The 26,984-nt window shown below is 44.9% G+C and overlaps 1 protein-coding gene across 10 annotated transcripts in view; it reads right to left on the bottom strand.

Annotated features, from left to right (window-relative positions):
- Positions 1-14,562: 14,562 nt before the first annotated feature.
- WDR7 (WD repeat domain 7) overlaps positions 14,563-26,984 on the bottom strand; it is a 354,022-nt gene continuing 341,600 nt past the window's right edge. For all 10 annotated transcript variants that reach the window (XM_042910255.1, XM_042910254.1, XM_042910263.1 and 7 more), the window contains 2 exons: positions 23,477-23,581; positions 14,563-17,327 (listed from right to left, as the gene is read on the bottom strand). In XM_042910255.1, coding sequence (XP_042766189.1) covers positions 17,124-17,327; positions 23,477-23,581 — 309 coding nt within the window. In that variant the 3' untranslated portion in view covers positions 14,563-17,123. The remainder of the gene's footprint in view (positions 17,328-23,476; positions 23,582-26,984) is intronic.

Raw genomic sequence — 26,984 nt, 5'->3', positions numbered from 1 at the left:
TCCTGAATCCAATATCTCAGCACATTGCCCTCATCTTGAAGCTGCACTTGCCCCTGTCCTTTTTACAACCTACATATTGACAGAACTGATGACCCTGGGGCACCTGGGTGGCTCTGTCAGTTAAGTGTCCCACTTCAGCTCAGGTCACGATCTCATGGTTCACGAGTTTGAGCCCCGCCTCAGGCTCTGTGCTGACGGCTCGGAGCCTGGAGCCTGCTTCGGGTTCTGTGTCTCCCTCTCTCTCTCTGCCCCTCCCCCACTCAGGCTTTGATTCTGTCTCTCTCTCAAAAATAAACATTAAAAAATTAAAAAAAAAAAAGTGATGATCCTGTCAATCCCCCCAAACAAAAACAAAAAGAAACAAATAGATGAAAACAAACATAGAACAAGGCCATATGACAAAACTCCACTGGACTTCTGATGTCAGCTCTTCAAACCCCTTCACTATGCCTATGGGGAAGGTAAGGAAGGTCTCAGAGGGGGTAGCAGGTTGCCTTTTAGGATTGGGGCACGGGCCCCTGGCCTCCTGCCTGCCACGCTTTTGGTGCCCAGCATCGGGGCATTTCCTAGAGAAGAACACACCCCAGTGCCAGAGGCTGGGCTTCTGCCCTGGGAGACCCATTGGGTGCCAGTACCCATTCTCAAGCTGGGATCTAATGAAGCTGTCATCAGCTCCCATGAGATTCCCACATGGACTCCAGCTCAGTGCTTCTCAAAGGTAACGTGCACACATATCCCCCACGGAGCTTGTCAAAAAGCAGATTCTGCCGCAAGGTGGGTGTCGGGGGTGGCTGGTGGGGCCTGAGACCCTACCTTCCTGACACACACCCAGGGGGATGGTGATGCTGTTGGTGCCTGGGACACCCTGTGAGTGGTACGGCTATAGCTCAGGAGTCAGCCCTTTCCTCTAAAGGGCCAGAGACTAAATCTTTTCTTTATTTTTTATTTTTTTAAATGTTTATTTATTTTTGACAGAGAGAAAGAGAGAGAGGACACAGCATGAGTGGGGGAGGGGCATAGAGAGAAGGAGACACAGAATCCAAAGCAGGCTCCAGGCTCCAAGCTATAAGCACAGAGCCGGACGTGAGGCTTGAACTCACGAACCGTGAGATCATGACCTGAGCTAAAGTTGGACGCTCAACCAACCGAGCCACCCAGGCGCCCCCAGAGACTAAATCTTTTAGGTTTTGCAGGTCAAGAGGCAAAATGGAGACTTTTACCTAGGTATTTTTATAACAAAAGAGAAAACAAATTTCCACACTTTTTTATTGATAGAATTCAAAATATAATTATGGTAATTATATCATGCAGATTTGTTATGTTTTTGTTTTGTCTTTGTTTGTTGCTTGTAATATGGGTCTACTAGTGAAAAGACTGGAAGTCCTTTTGGGAAAAGATAACATTTCACGTAACCGGGGTTCAAAGTTGGCACTCCCTATCATCAAACTGATTGCAAATGTTGATCCATAAAAAACATTTTTAGCTCAAGGGCCATAACAGAAAACAGGTGACAGGCTGGATGTGGTCCACAGGCTATAGTTTACTAACCCTGGCTCAACCATCCAGGATGTCGAAACCATCCAGGGAGATTCTCCCCCTCTCTTCCCATCTTGGACAAAGAACAGAGATTCAGGGGCCTGGCCTCATGGGGAGTTTTACACCCTGTCAGCAGTTCCCATGCCTTCTCATACCTCAGTTTACCTAAGGAAACTCTGGATAAGGTCATACAGCAGAAACAATTATCCTGCCTCTTGCCTCTGAATGAACTTCTGTTTTGACGTTTGCAAAGTCAGACCATGTGAGCCCGGTTCCCTGATGCTGGTTGACCTTGAGGCCGCCCATGTGTTACCCTTGAGTGAGGCATGTTCACAGACAGGGCGGTGTTGCTGCTGCCCGACTTGTTCCTCCCAATGATCTGTGAACTCTCAGACCTCAGTGATCCCGGGTCAGCCCAGAAAGCTGGTGCTCACGGGCCATGACAGGGTCAGAGAGGTCGCTGGGGGTTGAGGCTCAGGTGCTTCAGGGGCATCTCTTCCCCTCCCGTGCCCTGCTGGTGGTACTTTTTCTGGTCATTTCCAGCAGTGTCCTGGGAGTCTCTGTCCTCCTCCTCATGTGGGTCAGGGCTGAGGTGAGGTCACTCCTCTGGTCCAGCTTCTGCCATGAAGTGATGGGCTAGGGGAGATCCCAGCCCTCCCGCCCCACACCTAACCAAGTCATACAGGTGCAAACACCTGGGCCAGGTACACTCCCAGCTCAGTTACTGACTAGCTGTCTACTCCTTCCATCATTTACGCTTCTCATCACTCAGCACCAGATACCGGCGGTGAGTGATTTGACCAGCCGGAGCCCCTTCCCCGCGGTCAAGCAGAACCCTTCGGCTGAATTCAAAATGTTGCCACAAACGAGGGACCGTTTACAAAGGCTGCGGCGGAGCAGGAAAACCACTGTAAGCAGGTTTTCAGCATGAAGAATGTAGACTCACCTTTTCATACCAGCTCCCTCCACCCCTTTATTATCTAACACTAGATTTTACAGAAAACAAGAAATATAAGCCCTGGGAAGTGAAAGACAACAAGCGTTGTTTCAAGTGCATTTCTGAACCAGCAGGGAAGGTTAGCTTTTGTCTTCAAGAAATAGATCCAGTTAAGTTTCTCAGGATCCACATAAGAGTGAAAACCTATGGTATCTGTCTTTCTCTGTATGACTTATTTCACTTAGCATCACACTCTCCAGTTCCATCCACGATGCTACAAAGGGCCATATTTCATTCTTTCTCATTGCCCTGTAGTACTCCATTGTGTATATAAACCACAATTTCTTTACCCATTCATCAGTTGATGGACATTTAGGCTCTTTCTATAATTTGGCTATTGTTGAGAGTGCTGCTATAAACATTGGGGTACAAGTGCCCCTATGCATCAGTACTCCTGTATCCCTTGGGTCAATTCTTAGCAGTGCTACTGCTGGGTCATAGGGTAGGTCTATTTTTAATTTTTTGAGGAACCTCCACACTGTTTTCCATATGTTTTCACTCTTATGTGGATCCTGAGAAACTTAACAGGAACCCATGGGGGCGGGGAAGGGAAAAAAAAAAAGAGAGAGGTTAGAGTGGGAGAGAGCCAAAGCATAAGAGACTCTTAAAAAATGAGAAGAAACTGAGGGCTGATGGGGGATGGGAGGGAGGGTGGGTGACGGGTATTGAGGAGGGCATCTTTTGGTTTGAGCACTGGGTGTTGTATGGAAACCAATTTGACAATAAATTTCATATATTTAAAAAAAAGAAGATTAAATAAAATAACATTTGCCAAACTATTAAAAATAACTAACTAAATTAATTAATTAAAATATAAAAGCAAAAAAAAAAAAAGAAAGAAAGAAAGAAAGAAAGAAAGAAAGAAAGAAAGAGATCCAGTGCGAGATGGTAGCTTTATATTCTTTGGCCAAGTTTGTAATCAATGTGTTGGAAGGGATTCAGCCTACAGCTCCCCCAGTGGGCTGCAGTGTGGGATGGCGATGTCCGGAGGGTCTCCTGAATAGGGTTTGTGCAGGTGGTTCTCTCTCCTGGGGACTATGCTCCTGATCTGCCTCGAGCAGCAGCGTGGGATCGTGTGAATGCGAATTCACTGCGCAGTGAATGCGAATTCACTGCGGCTCCCACAGGGGAGACAACAGTGTCAATAAAGGCATCGAGGTGTGACTGTGGACGGTATTTTCCAGGAATGGTGACTGAGCTGGGTGGGCAGACACTCTTAGCTACTGTCTCTCCCGCTGGGGAAACCCATGCCCTTCCCTCCCTTGTTCTTGGCATTTAAGCTTGTTAAATCCTCCAACTTCTGCCTGGAAACGTCCCTCAGCCCTTCCTCTCAGGGTCCACTGAGCCCTCCACTGGAGTTCCAGTTGATTGGACTCACAGTCCTTGCCCACCTGGTCTCCCTGTCACGGTACCCTCTGTTCTCAATCTATTCGCCACCCTGCCACTAGGATTAGCCAAGAAACAGGATTCTATGCTCCCTTAAAATCACCAAGATCTCCCCAGATGTCACAGGGAAAAGCCAAACCCCTGGGCACTGGCTGTGAGGGATCTTCACGCTGGCCTCTGCTCACGTATCTGGTGTCATTTTCTGCCATGTCACTGGACAAGGTGTGGCCTGTTTTCAGGCTTTGGCTGTAGATGGCATAACCCATGGGGAAGTCAAGTATATTATACAATGAGAGTCAGAGGTAGGCAACTGCAGCATTGGCTATTCTAGAAGCCCAGTGGTGTCTCCAAAGACTCCAGTGTTCTCCATCTTTCTGCTCTGCAATCTCCAGTGGGTTGACTTGGGCATTCGGTGGGTTCCAATATGGCCCCAAGTATCACAAACTCACCCAGCTAAGTCCACAGGCGGAAACTTCTACTTGACTGTCTCTTTTCTATCCAGGAGGAAAACCTTTCCCAAGAACACTCCCCTCCCAAACTTCCTACTCACATTTCATTGTCCAGAAATGCATTAAGGACCTTACCTAACCACCACTAGGAACTGAATTAGCATTATTGGCTTAAATCAATCAACCTTCAATCCCCAAGGCTGATGAGAGATTTCACCCTAAGCACAGGGTCATGTGGTGTGATGAACAGGACCAAATCCAGGCGTATTTATCAGGGAAGAAAGGGGAAAATGGCTTTTTGGGTAAGCAGTTGGCTACATTTGCTGTCCCTTGGAAATACCATCCACTTCTATACCTCTGGGCCTTCACTCATGATCTCCCTTTGCCTGAATGTTCTTCTACCCCACGCGACTCTGATTCATCTGTTGAGGTCCAGCCATAATGCCACCATCTGTGCAATGTGGCCGCGTTGGGAGACCCCCCCACCCTGCCCCCCATGACAGAGAACTGCAGGAAGCCTGAGGGCGTGGAGGGCAGGCTCTGGCTAACAGCCTGCCAGGGGCTCTAGTGACAGGGAGCAAGAAAATAGGGCCCTCAGTCCCACAACCAGATGGAACGAAATTTTGCCAATCGCCATGTGAGTTTGGAAGTGAATTCTTTCCTATAAAGGCTCGGATGAGAGCACAGCCCCAGTCAACACTTTGATCACAACCTGTGAGAGACCCGAGGCAGAGGTTCCAGGTAAGCCATGTGGGGATTCCTGGTGCACAGGAAGTGTAAGATCCATGCATGTGTAGTGTTTTCCATCATGATGTTTGTGGTGATATTGTTACAAAATGTGGATAATATGCCACTTTCATTTTGCTCCCTGACCCACCCCCAACCCATTCTCTACATGGCAGCTGAGTGTTCGTTCTCTAGCTAAATCATATCATACCTCCCAACTTCCAGCTTTTGAATGTGGCCACTGAATCCCCTGAGAACACCTCTGATCCTGGCCTGTGCGATTCTGCACAATCTAGACTCCCGGCCCTTTGGCCACCGCCTACAGACTTTCTGCCTTGGGGACTGCACACGGGCTACTTCCTCATCTAGAAAGTCTTCCCTTTCCCAAATGCCCTGCTGATATCTCCCTCCTTCTCTTCCTTTAGAGCCCTCCAGTTGACTTTGCCACCCCAGCCCTGGGCTATTAGGTCTTAGGCTCCTCCTGCCTTTCTTCACAGCTCCTTCCGGAGTCTGTGCTCACTTTACCCTCTTGCCCCACGGCCCCGATCCAGCGCCAGTAGAACGTGAGCCCAAGACGGGCAGATACCATGGTTGCTCCACTTTCCACTGTCATCCCAATACCTCGTTCACCTGCCTGACGCACGGTAGATCTTCAATAAATATCCACCAAATGCATGAATGAGTTTGATTTTCAGTCAAATCTGCCAGAATGTGTGTATCTAAATGAATGTTTGTCTCAGTGGTTCACCAGTCTCATCACTCTATAGTCAAAAGGACACACTCCCCGGGCCAGATAGGTGTTTCCTTCTCTTTTCCTTCTTCCTCTGAGCTCCTATCATATCACTAGGTCCTGGGAACGAGGCTCTGGGGACAAGAACTGGGAGAGGAAAGGAAAGAAATGAAGTCAGGGACCAGAGGGGCTTGGACAGCTGGGATCCAGGGGAGCACAGCCTGAGGCACTAAAGAAAGGAGACGGAGTCCCTGTCAGTGAGGGAGGCCACTGGGAAGCCAGTGGCTGTGTATGTATACTCTGGGGACACTGGCTGAGCACGGTCAGTGAGGGCTGCTCTAAGTTACATCACCTGAAGGAAGGGGCTGTGTGTGTGTGTGTGGGGGGGGAGTGGGTGGGTGGGTGGGTGTGTGCACGCACTATGTATAATGGGCTTCACAAATACATTACATTAGCTAGATAGCTTTTGAGATGCATAAGCGATGTGGTGCCTGCGCTGTATTAATTTAGCCTTCCCTAGAAATGCCTGGAAAATAATAGGCATTCAATGAGTCATTGCAGAATAAATGAAGATTGAATTTTGAGGTCCTTGGTTTTTTACTGAGGTCAGTATGAGAATGAAGCATGTCTCTTCAGCTACGATAAACCTGGTCTTGATGATACCATCCATCAATGGGGAGGGAAGAGCACTTTGGATTTGAACTCTAGTTCCACCTCTAACTAGCTGTGTGACTTTAGCCAGCTACTTAACCTGGCAGTGTATCTGTTTTCTAACCAATAGAAGGGTTTTTGAGAGGCTTAAATGAAATCATGTATGTCTAATGCCTAACATGGTCTCCGTAAATGTTACTTCTCCCTTCAAATTCCTTTATTTAAAGATCCAGCCAATACCTTTCACTAAGAATATAGGGATAAGAAGTTGGTCTTTCCTTATGCCTGATATGGGTCCTTCTTGTATCAGAGAATTAGGATTATATCAGGATTATCTAATTCACCTCTGCTCTACCTGGTAAGAAATTTAGCAGCAAACTGAATGGTAAATTTCAGCTTATCATTTGTTGATGTTTCTGGAAGCCTCCTCAACGCCTTCCACTCAAAAGTTTGGAAATAACAAACGGAAAGCTAAGCATGAGGGCTGGGGAGAAACTGGGTGATACAGAAGCAGATATTCTGGCGATAACTCATCTGGACCCTCCAGGAGGACCTCTTGACTCATTAGGAAAGAGACCTAAGATTTGTGTGTCATGGGGTCAGGGTCTGGCACGTGCTCTAGCGGCAACTTTGGGGCGAACGGATGTGAGCATGGTGGTGTGTTCCGGTTTGCTCTAGAAAATTCTGGTACATTCTAATATTTCCTGGAATGAGATCATCAGGGGTAGGGGAGCCTAGGCTATGAAAACCCAATATGTGACAATAGAGACTAGAGTGGCCCCTGTCCTGGCAGGGAGTCCTCTTTGGTGAATGCTGGCCATGTGGTGTAATTAAGTTTTGTCCTTCCTCTGTCTAGATGGGAGTTCAAGTCACCTGCGGGGGGTGGGGGGGTACCCTAAAAACTTGATGTTTTTATTCCATTTTTAAAATCTGAAGTGTGTGGAGTATATTTTATCTATCTCCATGACTCTCAACTTGTTAGAAAATGGCTGTCCAGAGAAGAGTATCCTACGGAAGAAGAAATGGCAGCAAAATCGGCCGTGAGGAAAGGGCAGAGAGACGTGGCCCCACAGAGGCAAGGACAGAGAGCAGTTCAAGGAGGTGCCCACAGCACCAAGTGCTACCACGTCATCCGTGAGAATGAGGACCCATTTCTGTAAGTCTGATTCTACTTTTCAAAGGTACCCACTTCACAGGAGGAAAAACCTGGTCCCCGGGTTACAACAAAATCACTCCATGGAATGTAGTACATTACGAAGCTCATGCATTTTAACTCAACCACTTCATGGTACAAGAGTCATAGTGTTCACAACTGAGAGTCAACATAATTCCCGTCCTTCTAAAATGGGGCACAATGACCGTAAATCCAGGGACAGGGGAAAAAATGATGGCTTTAATGGCATAAATGAACGAATCCCCTTTTCTTTTCTACCACATTCCCTTCTGTTTCCAAGGCAGTGGCTGGCCAGCCCTCTGCTGCCTCATCTTCTGTCACCTGAGGGACTCCGGAAGAACAGAGAAAGCTGGACTTTGGTGACAGAGTCTGAGACTCAACTACTACATACTACATATGCCTTTTATTAGCTGTGGGATCTTGGTCACTTATCTTAGATGACCGGCAATTTTTTCATCTGTGAAAGGGAGATAATAATTCATGGCTTTTAGGATTAAGAACTGAGCAGGATCATGAATGCAGCTAGTGCAGCGTCTGGTACAAAATAAGTGCTCAGAAATACCAGTTCCCTTCCACCTTTCCTCCTTACTGTTGAAAAGTAAGCACTTTGATCTGGGTTGAAGAAAGGAATGAGCCACAGGAAAACGATTAACGGAAAAGCGTATCTTCCCGTAACACAGAGGCAGGAAATGAAGTGGGAGTCCTGAAAATCTCATAGTTATACCTTAAGATGATGATAGTGGCCGAGTTAGCATTTACTGAATACTTACTATGTGCCAGACACTGTTCTAAGTGTTCTACATATCTGAACTCTTCTAATCTTTATAACAAGACCACGAGGTAGGTATGGCCATTATTCCCATTCTGCATATGAGAAAACGGGCCCTCATGGAGTTATTTAGTCAGTAAGTGGCAGAGCCAGACTGGACCTAGGCAGATTCATTTCCTGGGAAGGAGACCCTGAGACAGATTTGAGAAGAGTTCCTGGCATATGCCTGGGTACAGGAGGCACGAATCGGCAGAGAGAGAAGCTGGGCCACCACGCAGCGGTGACAGGGGCCTCAGCCAATTCCTGGGAGCCGGGAAGCTGGGCTGGCCTTCCGGAGACATCCCAAACTGAGGCAAGGAAGGTGGAGTCTTCGTAGACCCTTGACCAGTTATTGGATGCAGCTGCCTTCGGGAAGGGGCATGTGGCCCTGAGAAAAGTGGCTCGTGGAAGCGCTTCCTGCAGAAAGACCCAACTGAGAGATGCCAACCGCCAACAGCCTGGTACCGAGGCTCCTGGTATCCACTATAGTCACCCTCGGCCCCACGAAGATGTACTTCCTTTGACGAAATCCTGGGAGCAGCTCTTCCAGGATTCTGGAGAGAACTCGTGAAAGAAATACGAACGGGACAAACCACAAGTCCTGATGCTGCAGCTGGTCTGGAAGCCACCACTGGTATCCATTCTATCGCCTCTCCCTTGTACACCCCCTTCAGGTGTACAAACTAGGCAAGGGATTTTGACTTTTTACTGGGGCAGGTGGCTTCAGTCTGCTATTATCCTTCCTTGATTTCCCTGGGTTGGATAGATTGAACCCTTGATGGCTGCCCTAGGAATGACAGGTTTTATTAATCATTTCCAAAGATCTCTCCAGGTCAGGCCCCTCTGGCTACTGCTTCAACCTTGCTGCTTGGATCTCTATTACCCCAGGATCCTATCACCCTCCATTGTTATCAGGAGCCCGGTTCTGTAACGGCACCTTCTACTCCCGGCCCTGGCCTGCAGTGACGCTGGGGCCGTTCCCACCAGCATGTTCCTTATTGCTTGGTAAACACAATGTCCTCTGGCCTCTCTCACAGGGCAGTCATCTGGTGGGTTTCTGACTTTACGGATCATGTCTACTCCAGCACTCTGAGCTTTTTGGTTCTTTCCTCCACCATCTGCCAGGACAGTTCTGGCATTTCTTCTTGACTTGTATCGGCCTTCCTTTTCTCCAGGCTGAGCAGTGGGTTAGGCCCCTTGTCCCTGGTCCTTGCCAGGGTATTTAACCCCAGTCAATAAACTCTTTCTTTTCTCACTTTATATTCTGTCTCCCCTTGACATAGCGGCTCAAAATCCAGTCCCAGAATCCACCCAGTTCCTGCAGGTAGATGTTGGCTCAGTCCTACAGCCCCTTGGGGATTTGGGTCTTTTCCTCTCCTAACAGGACCAACACTTCCACACGCGGTGGGCATGGGCATGTGTTTTTTTGCAAGGAAGAGGCCTCTGCACTCTCCTCCAGCAAAAGGGAAGTATTTGCTTTAAATAAGAGAGCGGTGGGCCACTTAGGCAGGTTTACTGGAATCTAAGGATTCAAGGTTGTTCAAGTGCATCAACCCGGATAGCCCCATCCATCTCAATTAGGGCTCTGACCTTGGGGTAGCAGACCTTTGGAGGCCAGGGCTTTAGCCTCCTGTGGAGTTCTGCCTCACAAAACAAGTCCTGGGCCTGATTCTCAGCTTACGCTTGGCTGCAGAAGATGAGGCTTTGCTTTAGATCCTGCCAAGGAGTCTCTCCAGCTTTCATACTTAGCCTTTAATTGGTGATTAATCACCCTTAGCTTTTCATTGTCTTATTCTAGTGTGCCCAGCACAGCCATCCAAGTCCATTGTCTTCATAATTTCTACCTTCCCTTGCTTCTCCAATGCCTGCCACACCACACCCTCTAGCACATACACTTCCATCAGTATACTGTCCCAATTCATCATTCAGGAAAGTTTTAACGGTTGCATCTGTGATCACCTCCTGCTGCTGAAGGGGTCCTCCTTGCTAACGGCTCAGTGAGTGACCCAGTTCCCAAATTCCCTGTTTGTTCTCCAAGATCCTGTTTTCTTGTACCACTCTTGGTCCCAGCTGTCCTGGGTTGGGTTTTCTGGGATGCAGATCTTGAGGTGGAAATCTGCACATGGGATGTGTATGTGCACATATCCAATTATCTCAGCAGTTACACTTAGGGAGTGAGGGCAGCTGAGTTCAGTGAGGGCTTCAGCCTATCCCGAGGGGAGTGCTGGAGCTAGGTGACCCTTCAATGGTGTTCTCAAGTGGAGCTTGGAGCTGAGCCTTTACAGCTCCTTCTGGAACAATCATGGATGTGGTTGCCCCCAGGATGGGGAGTACGACCATGGGTGAAAGGGCTCCCGGGTTGTAGGGACTCTCCAGAAGTCAACATGAGATGTCAACACCCCCGGCAGTTGGAGAATAAATGCTTCAGCCCCAGGGTGGGAGCTGGAGAAGGGGCATCCGGGCACCATTTGCGGCCAGCATCCCACACACCATGCTCCCGGGAGGCTAGAACACAGCCTCAGGGGGATGCAGAACTTATTTTTAAAGCAAAAATAACCCTTTTCTTTTTTTTAAAGAAAATGAGACCTGGAGAACTAGCAACAGTCAGAGAAATCTTTTATTAGGGTTTTTGCTGAAATTTTTTGTGTTTTTGCCTCCTAGCTTTCAAATGTCCTTTGGCTTAGACGTCTCGTTTTCTGTGTGTGCAGTAACAGCCGCAGGTGAAGAGCCACCTGGATCCCCAGTAGTGCCCACTGGTGCCTGTCAGGTTGTAAGTCTGAAGTAACTCATGTCCGTCCAGATCACATACTACTTTGGACATCCAGAAATTCCTACCTTAAAACATCCCTTCCATCCTTCTAATTAATTTCTATTTGTTCTTCAAGACTCGGTCCAAATACTTCCTCTCTGAAGCCCTAACTTGATACTAACGTACGAGAATGAATCACTTCCAATGTTCTCATCGCTCTTTCCCATTTGTTTTTGGCACTTGTTCCATAGTGTTGTGTGGCCTTTGCTAGCCTGTGAGTTCATCAGTGAGGAAAATAGAATATAGAACCTATGTTTGGCATATACTAAGATTCAGTAAAAGCTTGCAAATGGATAAAAATGTTTCATTGCAGGATCTTCCAATTATCCATAAATTTATCCAGAAATCCATCAACCGCTAAAACCTCAAGTGCCACTGGGTGGGTAAAGTTTTAGACCATACAGTTCACATTTGGGTAAACTGAAGGGCTAAGTCATTTTGATACTAGTCAAAACAAGATGTTGGCAATAGAACCTAAGCCTTCAGTTTCCTGGGCTTTGGGGATTCCATGAAACCTACCTTATGATACTTTGTCCACAGTCTTGTTCAATTTTCATAGATGTGTATTTTGAAGATATTCGTATAAGTAATCAAAGTCATCCTGGATGCCAATGTGAGTCTAAATTTAATACGAACTACTTTCTTTTTGAGGATTCAGTTATAACTTCCAACACCCATAATCAAGTGGTCCCATCCACTGGCATGTATTTTGGGACTTGTCAGTGTCTGCAAGTTTTAGGGAGAAGACAGTCACACACAGCAACATGGTGAAGGACATGGTGAATTCAGGGAGAACCAGACAATCCTTTGGGTAAATGTCCAGACCTATTATTAGAGTCCAGATAAAGACACAAAAGCCCAACCATTTTCCAAAGAACACAAATAATTTCCAATCTTGTTTATGTTCAATAAGGAAGGACTTCTACACATCTACTAAAAATTATCATCTCACATGCTTACTATGTGTCACTCTTTTTTAGAGTTTATTTTGAGAGAGACAGAGGAGAGGGGGAACACACACTGGAGGGGCAGAGAGAGAGGGAGAGTGTCTGCACGGAGCCCAATGTGGGGGTCAAACTCACGAACTGTGAGATCATGACCTGAGCCGAAATCCAAGAGTGGACACTTAACTGACTGAGCCACCCAGGCACCCCACTTGGTGTCATAACAAGCCTTCTACAGGTTATCATCTCATGGATTTAACAAGTGCAATACAGATTTACTTGATAACCTACTGCAAATCAGGCGTGTGCTAGGTTCCTGCCCTTCTCTGGGAGATTCAGAACACTGAGGACTCTTGGCCTCAGTATTCTGTCCTCCTTTTGAAACATAAAATTTAAAATCTCCAGCCAGACCTATCTTCTCAGAACAGAGTGGAATTTTTTAATGAGAAAGAGGGCATACAAATTAAGGCCGTATTTTCACTGTTATTTTAATACACAATTAGCATATGTTTACCGGCATGCCTTCTGTTGCACCTGCATGAGAAAACAGGGTTAGATACTTAGAGTACTCAGGAGTCCTTTGTCCTGAGCTTGGCTGGAAGGTATGGTCACCCTTCGACTTCATTTTCTTATCTGTAGGAAAGAAAAGAATCTATATCCGTTTGATGGAGGCATCTGTCCACAGAATGAATGGATCTAATCTTGCTGGTAAGAGTGGAGCGAATTGCTAACCTTCTTCCTGGAGATGTGTCAGCCTCTCACTCAGCAGGGCACTAATTAGAATACTTTTATTAGTAATTTGCTTAAAGGGACTAGGAAAACTAGAAACAACTCAAGTTCAGTAGGCACACGAACTCTTTTCTCATGCAAATAATGATCCAAATACGAAGAAGGGTCTAAGATTTACCAGTCCATCCTGGCAGGATCAACATGAATCCAAAAATCAAGATTCCGAGATGTGCCCCCCAAATGGTGTAACTACTCAAAAAACGATTCAGGTCTTTGAAAAAAATGTACAGAAGCAAGAAGCCTAAACACCTTTTTAGGCATTCGATATTTATAGTGCTGCCTCGAGAAAATGTAAGGTTTGATTAAAGAGGGATGATAACCTCCAAGCACACGTTGTGAGCTCGGTTCATTTAAACAACAATTACAGGCACACACCTCTCTGCCGTCTTTCTTTTGTTTTTGTTTTTTTGTTTTTTTTTAGTTTGTAAACAGCAAAAAGAACTGAACATCTAATTTTTGAAATTCTTCTGGCTTCTCTTTCTGACCTTTGGTATTTGTATGTATTGACGATCTCTAAACCATTGTACAAAAACACCTTGAAGTGTCAAGCTTTAAAAATGAGTCTTCTTTTCTCTTTCTCCTGTGCAGCTTGGATTATCTTGGCCTTGTCAAAATACATTCTCTAGTTAGAGGTTGGAAATATTTCCCTCCTGGCTCCAAAGTATTGATTTTCTTCAACACTCAGCTCTGTCAGTCAGCCGAAGGGGTGAAAGGTGAAAGTTCATCCAGCACTGCTTGGCTTTACCTTCCTATTAATGTCATGCCCTTTCCACATTTGATCAGTTTATGTGATCACCAATCATACAGGACTGGGACTGCCCCTATTTTCCCTATAAGGACACACTTAAGCCACCAGGAGACGTTAAAGCAATTCCTGGGATGGACACTGGGCATCTGAACAGGGCTGAAGATGTGGCAGTCAGTTCCCTTCATGTCTATCTATTTCTGAAGGAAAAGTATACTGCTACCTGATGACTGGTTCAATTTAAGCTGTTCTACATTCTTATGTGAAAAGGTAAAGAAGCACATTCGCCACTTGTACGTATAACCCTCTCTGAGCGACGATGACCTGTTTTGTTACTCTTGCTTTTTCTGAAAACCAATTACATCCATTACCCCAGGGATTCAAATTCAACTCCAAACCGACTCTTAAAGGAAATGAGTTTAATCATCTCCGTCCATCGCCCCCCATCCATGGCAGTCAACCACGTCATCAAAATCTGACGGAATAGAATACGGTACAATTCACAGTCCGTTTAGGAGCAACTTGAGGTAAAGATAAAGGAACATGCATGCAATTCCCTTGCCCAAACCACAGAGGGTGCTGTTGAGTTGTTTCCCTCACACTTTGGAAGTGTCTTTCTTCCTTCTGGACTGTTCTACTGTCCTTTGTGACAAGTTAGCCTTTCCTGAAGCTAGCTCTCCAGGGAAGTGAATAATTACATAGAAATAGAAGGCTTAATTTGGTACCCGAGTAGGCGGGGTGGGGGGGGGGGGGGGATATGGATTTCAACTGAGAATGTTTAAGAAGAGTGAACAATGTTTTTAATGAGAAAAACAATCTTCAGTACAATTCAGTTTTATTTAACACACATATGTACACAGGGGCGTTCAGCACATATAGGATCTAATAAGTGGCAATGTCTTGAGAGGCAGACATTTTAATTCACTCGCTGTACACAGTTCAATCACTGCATTTTAAACTACCAGTGAAGCCACGTATGTCTCCACACGTACAAGGATGGGTCCAAATACAGTGCCACCGAAATCAACAGAACACTAAAAAGCATACACTGGGATGACGATACAAAGTTTACCTCAGTGCTGAGAAGTCTAAGCTGCGATGAAGTCTGGGACTAGAGGTGTCAAAATAGCCAAGGGGAGATCTGTGTTAACAAGAATGCAAATATTCACTCAGCAGTTAGAGATGTCAAGCCATCCAACATCATCCACCCAAATTTTGTAAGAGTGATGTTCTACTGGCCAATGATGTTGGCTGTCTTTGCAGGCAGAATGTGGGACAGGCTGGCCCATGCTCACTGCCCAGACTGTTTTTACCCCAGGCCCTCATGGCTCTGCTTTGTTCCATTTCTGCGGAGTGGTCCATCGTGTATTTGGTGGCCTGCCTACCATCTCACGTCTTTTCCCCAGTGCATTTTGTTTTACAAATCTCTCTATTCTTTTACTTCATCATTCCGAAACAACTTTGTAGTCTAGAATAAATTAGTCCCTATTTTAAGTTTACCAAGTAAACACGTGCTGGGTATCGAGAAGACTCAGGAGCCCGCTGGAAAAACCACGTGCCCCTTTTGTTTACCTCAGGTTTCTCTATCTATATCGAACACAACAGCATATTCACCAGACAAATAGAGCCTACGCTGTATATAGTTCTTTGTTTCTTCCTTGGAAACTACATATATAATCTTTATAAATACAATGTACATGCATGTGGCATAAATTCACTTTTGAAAGAACACCCAAAGTCTAAAACCAACGAACAGGAGAGGTTTGCCACCAATGGAAATAACGTACTTCGTATCAATAGGAAAGAGACGTTCCGGTGGTCTTAATTTCTTAACATGTTCTTTAAAAATCTGTTTCAGTAACAGATATATCTGTTCCTGGACTGTGATCCTTTTTTTTTTTTTTCCCCCCCTAGGTTACATAAACTCTTGACAATATACGCTTTTCCAATTAAATGCTCCCATTATCATTTTGGTTCCTCTGTAAACTTCGCATATTTTCTGTGAATAAATCATTTTCTGTGTTTGCACTTAATAAACCATTGTGCCCACCTAACCAACCAATCAACAACCAACCAAACAACCAAATCCCCAGCTATGTACAGATCAAGATTTGTTAGGAGCAATTCATACAAGATATTATTTTGTGGATTTTTTTTTCCATTACTGAGAATCAGCACAATTTGACGTAAGAAGAGAGCAACCCAGTTAAAGCTTACTTGGAAGTGTAATGAACACCCTCATTGCAATGTTTGCTCAAATTATCTGAGAGCCCTCACATTTTCTACATACTCCTGAATGCTTGTGTCTTGGGTACCATTTTTCTAGGATACTTGTGTAAAAGAAATGCTGTCTTAGTTTTCCTTTAATTGATCAGTTCAAAGGCTGAATTGTAACTATTACATGATAACTGACATAGGTCGTAGGCATGGGAACTGTGGGTCTGTAAGGTTTCTGGAGGGAAGGGGTAAGGTCTTTCTTGAAAGGACCTCTAGCAACAGACACAAGGGACTTCTTATTTAGGTATATGCTACGCTTCCAAACTCGATTCTTTATTATAAAAGTCCATTTAAGAGATTATAGTGACTGGATAATTATATTAACTAGATCATAAATAGTGATGATTTTTATTTTAAACTACTAAATATATTATTAAGCAGGATATGGGCATTTTAGAAGGCTGTCTGGGAAACTTTTTTTTCTGTATTTTTTTTTAAATATATTTATTTTCTCAATGATCTCAAATCTGTTAGGTGTTAATCAAGAAGCAAGGGGTTAAACCCTAGGAAACTGGATTGAAGAGCTTCCTAGCAATCATGGGGCAAAAAAAAAACAAAAAAAAAAACCAAAAACAACCCAACCATGTAAACACAGAATATTTTTGGTAAACAATAACGTATTTTAGGAAATCCAAAGGGAAATAACTTCGCTAATTAGGACTGCCACATTACATCAAAACCCAATGTCAAACGACCAGGGTCAAGCAGCACTTCAGAGGTGGGGTTTAGCTCTAGGAAAATGCTGATCTGGGCTGGGAATGCAATCACAGTGCTTACTGATTTGGAGGCTTCTGGTGCACCAAGCCACAGGGGTGCTCCTAGGGACCGCGGGCACCCCCCACCCCCCAGGGGGGAAAACGACCTAATGTCCACACAAGGGCCGCTCCTGCAGGGCGGGGTGTGCATGCCTCTGGATCACAGGGGACACGGGCGGGGGGTCCGCCCCCCGAGGACCGTGTGGAGGTGACACAGCCTCGGCCGCGCCCCGGGGTGACACTGGCGTGGCAGGCACTGAGGAACGATCCGGGTGAGTAAGGACAGAGGAGTCTCGGCCTCCAGAGTGGACGGGGCTCGGATGCGGTCAGGGCAGCGGCCCCCAGCACTAGACCATGAAGCGGTGCTCCTTCCCGTCGTGGGCCATGAGGATGACGTTGCGGTTGGACGTCCAGATGAGCCGGGCCAGGCGGAGGGCGTTGTGCGAGCCGGGCGAGGCGGGCTGCACGGGCGGCACCTGGTAGGTTTTGATGCAGCGCAGCTGAGGGGCCGAGTTCAGCATGCCGATGCTTCCCAGCAGCGACGTGTTCATCTGGGGGGACACGGGGACACGAGAGCACGCGCGTCACTTACAGAACCTTCTCCCTTCCCTGCCGCGCGGCGGGGTAGAGTGACTCACGCCTCGGGTCACTCTCTGCCGGCCGCTGACTCCGGCTCGGCTGAGAGTCTGTTCTCAGCCCGGGGCGGGGGAACCCTTGCGATGCTGTTACCGTGAAAGCATCTGCCCACAGGAATTTCACTCCGTGGGGAGCACCCGACAGCAGGAAAGGCCAGCAGTCTTTGAGGAGGGGGCTAAATTCCCGATGGTAACTGAACAGGCCCCACAGTCTCTGGCGATGGTGGGCCCTTCCCGCGTCGCCGCGGTGCTCACCGCAGCCGGGAAGGACAAGTCCACCCAGACTTGACTGGGGACTCATGGCTTGTTCAAGGAAAAGCAGCAAAGTGGGCACGTTCCTGGATCAAAGCTCAAAACGGAACCCCCTCCCCCCTCCACAGGTACCCACACTTCCCTCCTCACCTGCTTTCTTACGGAATTCAGTCTCTGGAAATCTCTAGTTCATTTCCAAGGGGAAACCGAGAATCAATTGCATCTTAACACTGTATCTGTGGCTCACTGTTTCGCTGCCACGCTGAAGGCAGAATTCTTTTAACACTTTATTGGCCGTATGTTTTTAATCAGCTGATTTGCTTTTGGGTGGCTTTTGGGGATCGGATTTGAATGTTAAGTTCTCTTAATCCGTCCACATTGGTGAAAAATAACATGGAAATTACGGCCCGTGAACAAACCACGCGTTCCGGTCAAAGTGTGAATACTAAATGGCGGGTATCTCAGGGAGCCTGAGCAACGGGGTCAGAGGAATCCGGTAGATTCTACAAACTACTTGACGTCTTTTTAATACACATCTTTTGTGCTATGGCAAATCACACGGAAAGCGTAGAGCACGTAAGAAAAGAGGTCTCAAAAATATTAGTCTTCTTTGCACTAATTTTCATTTCCAACTCTTCTCTCCAGGATAACCATCGTCTAAACGCAGAAGATTCTGGGGTTTTTGTGTGAAGCATGCAGATTATGGACACAAGTGCTTGACACACGAAACCTTGGCAAATCCTAGGACATTTAAGATGTGTTATTGCTGATATCATGCTCTGCATTTGGATCAGTGCAAAATATAAGCCATTCTTTTTTCTGGCCCTTCTCAGCAGCACGATGGTGTCAGAGGGCGTAAATCATGGCATCTCTAGCAGGATGCATGCAGGCTCCACTGACATTTTCACAATTTAAATCATCTTGAGTAATAACCCTTTTAAGATGACTAATGTTACTGATTTTCCTGCATTAATAATAGTGCCGAACACAACACAGAGGTGAAAAAAAATCACTAGTGTACGAGGTCACATTTTAAAACCAAATGTATGGTTATCATTAACTCTTTCTGTTAAAGTTAACATTTAAAGTCAGACAGTACCTTACTGTCCTTCTCCAAAAACTTCTTTCCTTGCTTCCTTCCCTTTTCCCAAGAACTCCATACAAGACAAAAATCAATGTCTTGTTGCTTTCTGAGGGTTCCCAGATATTTTATATATGAACAACGGTGGTGAGCGTGATTTGATGGCTCTCGCTTGTACAGAAAGTAACAGTACATGATAATTGAGTTCTTTAATAGAACAGATCCAAATGACCCAGAAAATTGGTGGTTAAAATTAACTGGTATCAACAGGCATACTGTGTTTAAAAAAAAAAAATCTCATTTCTCAGTTGATAAATAGCTACAAAGGAGTTTTCATTCTTTATGGATTTTCTATGAAAATATGGATGACGCCTGAGTTCTGCTGGTGGCTCAAAATGCTAAGGGTGCCCAATAGGCGCGGACACTTCCTTATTTTTACTTCTTTCCTTCAAAATTTAGCCACATAGAAGAATTGGGTTGAGGGCCAAAGAGAGAGGGAGAGAGGACCTTACAGAAATGCTACCAATGGAAAACTTCAACGAGAAGTCCATCATTGCGCCTGGCATCTCCTTCTGAGCTGAGCCATCCCATGAATGACTGATAAGCCATTTGATAAACTGATGGATAAATGCCTTCGGAAGGGTCACACAGCCTTCCTGCGGTGGAACAGCTGAATGAAATTCCACACGGTGCAGCACTGTTACAGGTGCGTGCCCCTGGAAGGACGAGGACCTCAGGTTCACTCTATCGTGCTGTTCCTCAGACCATCCTTACCCTGTGACCTCTTCTGAAGACAGATAACCTGAAGTAGGAAGGGTGAGTATTCATCTTCCCAATAAGCTCAGCCAAAGAACGCTCACTGAGACAATGAACCGTTTTGTTACTGGATATTAGTATTTTCTTGACCAGTGACAGGCTTACAAACTATGGGAAAGGGCAGTTTGAGCCTCAAATGAATAAAAACTACCTGGGATTAGAGTATTTTTTGGTAACACTGGATTTTTTCTTGATTACAAGGACAATAAATACTCATTGTGGAACATTTAAATAATAAAGAGAAGTAGAAGAGAGAAAGCAAAAATCCCCCCAAATCTTACTTCCTAGAGACAATCACTAACATTCTGGTAAACTTCTTTCTAGACCTCCAAATACATGTACATGTAAGAGGCAGATTTAAGGAGTTTTATGTAAATAGGCTCAAATTAAAAGGCAGTTTCACAATCTGCCTTTTTCATTCAACAAAACGTTGATGCTAATGGCCACAGATTTATAGCATCCTTTAAAAAAATTTTTTTAATGTTTATTTATTTTTGAGAGAGACAGAGAGAGACAGAGAGAACGTGAGTGGGGGAGGGGCAGAGAATCCAAAGGGAGACACAGAATCGGTAGCAGGTTCCAGGCTCTGAGCTGTCAGCCCAGAGCCAGACGTGGGGATCGAATGACATCATGACCGGAGCCAAAGTCAGACGCTTAACTGACTGAGCCACCCAGATGCCCCTACAGCACCCTTTTTAAAGGGCTGAATAGTGTTCCATTCTATGATGGAATACATAAAAATAAGTGAAACCACTATCCATCTAATTTATTTTTAGCATTTCTGAAAGAGGATATTCACTAGTTGGAGGATAGTGGTGAAATTTAGGTGAGAGAACCATGGCCGTATTTGATTTCATTACTCAATTCCCTTTGCTCAAATGTGAACAGATACCCTGACATGAAATATTCTACTTGGAGGAATATGTAGCTGGAGAATCAAAGGGCTTAGAAGGCTGCTTGATGACATCATTCAGTAGCTGAGTTTGTAAATAACAAAAATGCAACGTTGGTTTTTCCCTTCCCTTTAGAAAGAATGCTTCACCAAACCAGTCCCGTGAAGATTATTTTCTGAACACACAGAAACACATACAGATGTAATTCATCAAAACAGGAAGTGTTTTAATGCAATTCTCAGTGTAAGTAATGCTGCACACAAACCTTTTACTAAGTCTCACTTGAGTAATTATCCAACCGATATTTCTCATTAACACTCATTTCTCAGCAAAGATTTTAATAGCTCATAGCTTTTGTAAGGTCCTGTATTAATAAGACTTCATTAAGTTTTCAAAATATATTACAGTACATTTACTGGAATAATATAAAAGTATCATCATACATCACTAGAACTAAACAATATGTATCTAAATAAATCAGCAAAGCCTATTTTGGGAAAGCAGTGGGAGATCCACCATTGCTTTCTGGACTCCCTTTAATTCAAATCAACCCCCCTATACGTATACTCTGGAAGAGGTTTTATTGTATTTTCTTGATAAAAGCGGACATGTTTCTGTGCTTTCCGCTTAAATTTCAAGACCAAACTGGGTATCAATTTAAGACATGGGTTGCATTTTCCATCCTGACATTGGGTTTAGAGGCAAAAAGACCTGGGTGTTGCCTGAGCAGTCCCCGTGCTCTGTGCGTGGGACACCCACGTGTGCGGACAGCACAATGAGCGTGTGCACCAAGGAAGTGCGCTGTGGCCCCCCTGTGCGCACCGCCACACGCACAGGCACGGGTTCAAGTGTCCTCGGCAAAGCCCAGAGGCAGCAGCAGGAGCCCGAAGAGGGGAAGTGGAGGATGAGAAGAGGTATCTCGCAAAGTACCATCTCTGTAATGAATGATCTTCAGCTCTGAGGTAAGAAAGGATGCTAACCATAAATCCCTCAGTGCACTAGGCAGGAATGTGGATACAAGTAGAAAAAACAAAAAAAAAAAATCAAGGAAGGGAGGAACATATCCAAACAGAACCTTGAGTCGCTAGATAAGGGAAAAAACATTTGTCACGCAGAAATTCAGGAAAATATCGGCAACAGCTGCAAATCTGGCGAAGGTAGGAGGTGTTCCTTTATATAACAAATTTCACGTTCTGAGGAAGTCACGTTGAACAAAACCAAAAAGACTTGTGTTTGTTTATTCCAAAGAAGAAAACGTGGACAAACACAAGGTCCTTGAAAGCAGGGACTTGGGACTGGCTGACTCCGTACCCCTGAAGCACTGGCCAGCACCCGGCGCTTTGGTGCCCGGGAGATGTTTTGCACGAATGTGGAGCTTTACGTGAACACTCGTCTGGGATTCCAAGGGCACAGGGAAGAGCAGAAACTGTGTGTCAAGGTACAGGTGGCGTGCAGAGACCACCGTGTGGAAAACACGCTTGGTGGGGAAACCCTTTAAGGAAGCACTGGTGCGAGGGTCACTCTACGGACGCCTAACGGGCTCGCCGTGGGGCTGCTGTCAGCGCTAACCATGGGTCCCACGGTAGCCCCTGGGGGATACGGGCACCGGGGAGGCCGCCGAGGAAGAGAGTTTAATAGGAGCCAATTAAGATGCGGGAGCTATATTCTGGGAGAAAAGGTAATGAGAAAACAAACTGGAAAACGAAATTAAATGAAGAGTAGGGAAAAGTCTGTGACAGATTTGGAAGTTGTCAAGGTTTAATAGTATGTTGTGAATTAAGCAATTTATTGTATCTGTTTTACATTTTATTAGCTATTGATTTTTTAAAAACCATCGTCAAGTGAAGTCTTATTTAAACTTTAATTTTTTTTTTTTTTTTTTTTAGCTTTCAAGGCAATAAACTGAATCTCATAAAACATACGTGCATCTTAGGAGAGTAAAGGTAATAACAAAATTTTAAATTGGCTTTTCGTCGGGGAGGGAGTTGGTAATGTTTAAATTTTTTTTACCAATTATCAGGAGTAAGGTAATTAAAAAGATGGAATGGAGATTAATTTTTGAGGATAAAACAAGTTCTACTGTAAAAATTAGGCGCTCAAAGTTAATATGCATTTTAGTCACAATTAAACATAGGCATCCTCATGAACGGCCACTCAATGATCTCGGGGTTTTGGTTTTTTTGTTTGTTTAAAAATTTTTTTTAATGCTTATTTCATTTTTGAGAGGCAGAGAGGAGAGAGAGAGAGAAAGAACCAGCAGGAGAGGAGCAGAGAGACAGGGGGACAGAGGATCCAAAGCGGGCACTATGCTGACAGCAGACAGCCCGACACGGGGCTCGAACACACTAACACGGAATCATGACCTGAGCCAAAGTTGGACACTTAACTGAACCAGCCAGGTGCCCCGATACTCGGGGTTTTGAAAATGTTTTGATAGTTCAGGAATGAAAAGCATTATGTGGGAAATTCAGAACGCAAACAGAGATGAGATAATATAAACGGGATATGAAGCTACTACTCGCTGCCTTCTCCCTGGCCTCTGCCCTGCTGGGGTTGCCCGCATCCTTGGGCAGCACCTCCCTGGCCCCGTGCCTTTCCGGCCAGGCCCCCAGGCACGCCGTGCCCTGGCTTACCACTGAAAGGCTGCTCCTGCTTTCTCTCCCTAAATACCCACTCTGCCCTCCTCTTACCATCCAGCCCTTACTCAGCATGACCCTGTCTCAGTTCGGATGTCACCTCCTCTGTGAATCTGTCCCACAACCTTATTCTCAGGCTCCCCTCTGTATTGTAACTGCTTGCTTATTTACAGACTGCAACCCCCGTGAGAGCAGACCCCACCCCCACCTCCAGATTGCTAATTGTATTCTCAGCGCACCCTGCATGCTGCCATGTAGCACATAAGCAGTCAGCAATAATATGTGATATTTGTTGAAAGAAGCGGGGAGGGCGGGCAGAACAGGAAGCCTTACGTAGCAAAAGCAAACATACAGTATACCCTAGGACCCTGTAGCATCTACACGTACCTGCCAGAAAGAAATGTGGCTGTCCGTATTTGAGTAGGTGGCAAGATATCGTCCATCAGGAGCAAAGGCCACTGCAGTGATTGGTCCCTTGTGTCCATGGATCGTCTAAAATAAAAGTCAGGGTCATTAACGGTCTGCATTCCACAGAACTGTTACACAAGCAAATGCATTCAGTGTTGAACAAGTTACGCCATGGAGATTAGATACTGTTATGATCCTTATTTATAAAATTAGGTGAGAAAAATAGGAAAAGCAACCAAAGTTCTCCCACTGATATATCCAAGGGCTTTCTTTAATCTTGTTCTGAAGAAGCTACCTGTCTCTGCATTGGGAGGACAGCGTGAGTCCAATGGAAAAGCATATATTAACAGGCGAACCAATATGTTAATTTACTTATGTCCATTAGAGGGAAGAATTTTACTTAATTAGGAACCTCACTCATCTGAAATGAAAAACAATCAAAGCTGCATCGTAATATCCCTCTTCTGGAAGGAGTTAAAAACTATAATTTCAACCCTTAATAATTATACATTTTTCATGTTTTACGCTTCATTTCCCACCAATAACACTGGGCTTAAATGTACTTGGCTACAATTAGTAAACATACATACACGTACCTGTTGGGAGGTTTGAACACATACAGAAATCAAATACTATTACAAACAAGTTAACAGGGATCATTTTGAGCCTTTGCCAAATAGCTATCATTGATTTAACCATGAACTGAAAAAAAAAAGGGAGTTGTGTTTTAGACTACATCTATGATGAAAGGTCTTTACTAATAAAAAAATTATACTCAACTTTAATGATATTGTCATTAAAAACACTGGCATACTAAGCAAATTAGCATAATATTGTATTAATGTCCTTTCACTCAACTATGGAAGATCATACCTCGACCACATTAACCAATATTCAGTCTGCTTACAAGCTGTGGGTTGGTCTCCTCCCTCTGTCTGGAAAGGAATGGGGAAATATGTTCTCTTCAATGGAGACACTACTAGGAAGGTTGATCTCCATCTATTTTTTTTAATGTTTTTATTTTATTTATTTTGAGGGGGGGAGGAGCAGAAAGGGAGAGAGAGGATCCCAAGCAGGCTCCACACTCATTTTGGAGCCCGGTGTGGGACTTGATCTCATGACCCTGAGTTCATGACCTGAGCCAAAATCAAGAGTTGGACACTTAACCAACGGAGCCACCCGGGCACCGCCTCTTTTTTAATGAACAATTGTGAACCTTGAGTCTCAGTGGGAACATCAGGCGCATTATGTAGCTCAGCTCCATATGTGTGGTAAATTTCAGTAAGAATCTTCTTATAGTTCATAGCTGAGTGACTAAAAGGAGGGAAGGAGGGAGGAGTGGGGACACAAGCCCATTTCTCAGTGCTCTTTGGATTTTGTTCTTTTCTGTCACTAGACTTTCAGGGCACTGTGGGATCCAAAATAATGCCCGGTTTTCAATGCTCAGAGAAAACATGTTATACTGCAAAGCCCTGGGCTTCAGGCTGGCAGAGAACACTGCTCTGAGTCAGGCTGTCTGGCTTGCCTTTGGGTTCTACTACTTACACACTGAAGGACCTAGGGCAAATGATGTGTTACTTAACCTCGGAGTACCACGTCTAGAAAGCAGGAATGATGATGATGATGTTGATAATACCTGCCTCAAAGAGCTCTGTGAAGATTCAATGAGTTACTATATATGTAGCATTCTGTGCAATGATGGCATATAATAAGGATCCAATAAGTAATATTAATGTTTGTGTTACTCCTCCTTACTTAAAGATGACAGACATTTGAAAGGTGCTAAGGGAGTAGATCTTAAATGTTCTCATCAACAAAAAAGAAATGGTAATTACGTGACAAGGCGGAAGTGTTGGCCAATGCTATGGTGGTAATCACTTTCCAACATATAAGTGTATCAAACCATCACATGGGCACCTGTAACATCTACAATGTCATATGTCAATTATATGTCAATAAGCTGGGAAAAAATGATAAGACAAATGTAAATAATCACAAAACTGGATTACTTGAGTATACAATTTAATGGGGAGGGGGGGAGGCCCTTACCATATATCCCAGAATCAGTATCAGCTAGCATGCTAAGGTAGTCTAGAAACAGATTTCATCTCATTAAACATTTTATTAAACAGATATGGTAACTATCCATGGTGCTAGGCTCCTAATGTGGTGCTAATTGAGCAACAAGGTGAGCCTGCTGAATAATTATCCTGCCACCTACCCTAAAATGAAAATTATTGCGGAAGAGGGTAAAAAGTTAACCAATTAAAAGGGAAAAAATGACCGTTCTCACTGACTAGGTCAATTTACTGAGATCACTGGAAAGCATCTTTAATTGGTTTTTAAAATCAAGATTCAGTTCTGCTAAAAACCTGAAATTCTGTGGGGCCAATTTAAACCTATGTCATGGTTAAGATAGTAAAAGGCCTTGCTTTAAGACAGAGGTTGCAAACTGAAGACCCTTAGGTTCAGCCTAATCTGAAACCAGATTGGAGATGTGTTTGGCTTGGGCTGAAAAATGTTTTTTTTTTAAATTTTTTTTTTAATGTTTATTTATTTTTGAGACAGAGAGAGAGCATGAACGGGGGAGGGTCAGAGAGAGAGGGAGACACAGAATCTGAAGCAGGCTCCAGGCTCTGAGCTGTCAGCACAGAGCCTGACACGGGGCTCGAACTCACGGACCGTGAGATCATGACCTGAGCCGAAGTTGGACGCCCAACCGACTGAGCCACCCAGGCGCCCCTGAAAAATGTTTAAAAAGTTTTATGAGCTCATATTCTAACTCATCAGATATCACATAAAATCAAGATTTCTGGCCTCTCCTGAAAAACTGAAAGCTCTGGTGATCCTGGGCCTTTGTGTGCATGTGGCCACGAGAGACAGGGATGAGCAGAGGTGGCCCTTCAGCCTGGACACTTGTCCTCCCTTTTACCAATTCAATTCCTCCTGTGCTGCTAATGCCCACTGCCTGGCTCCCTTATTTCCTGCCCACTGTCTCATGGAATTGAGTGCTACCCTCCCATTAACAAAACTTGATTCAAGGGGATGCCTGGGTGGCTCAGTTAGTTAAGTGTCCGACTTCAGCTCAGGTCACGATCTCACGGTTCGTGAGTTCGAGCCCTGCGTTGGGCTCTGTGATGACAGCACAGAGCCTAGATCCTGCTTTGGATTCCGTGTCACCCTCTCTCTCTGCCCCGATCCCGCTCATGGTCTCTCTCTGTCTCTCTCTCTAAAATAAATAAGACATTAAAAAAATTTTAAGAATACTTGATTCGAAATAGTTTCTTCCACAAGAAACAAAAAGTATATTGGTGAGGATGTGGGGAAAAAGGAACCTTTGCTACAGTGTGGTGGGAAATGGAAATTGGCACAGCCACTATGGAAACCAGTATCTCCATACTCCTCAAAAAATTAGAAACAGAAATACCATATGATTCAATAATTCTACTACTGGGCATTTGCCTAAATTAAAATACCAATTGAAAAA

Source organism: Panthera leo, chromosome D3, assembly GCF_018350215.1.
Source record: "Panthera leo isolate Ple1 chromosome D3, P.leo_Ple1_pat1.1, whole genome shotgun sequence".
NCBI lineage: Eukaryota > Metazoa > Chordata > Mammalia > Carnivora > Felidae > Panthera > Panthera leo.
This window is presented reverse-complemented; position numbering and strand designations above follow the sequence as displayed.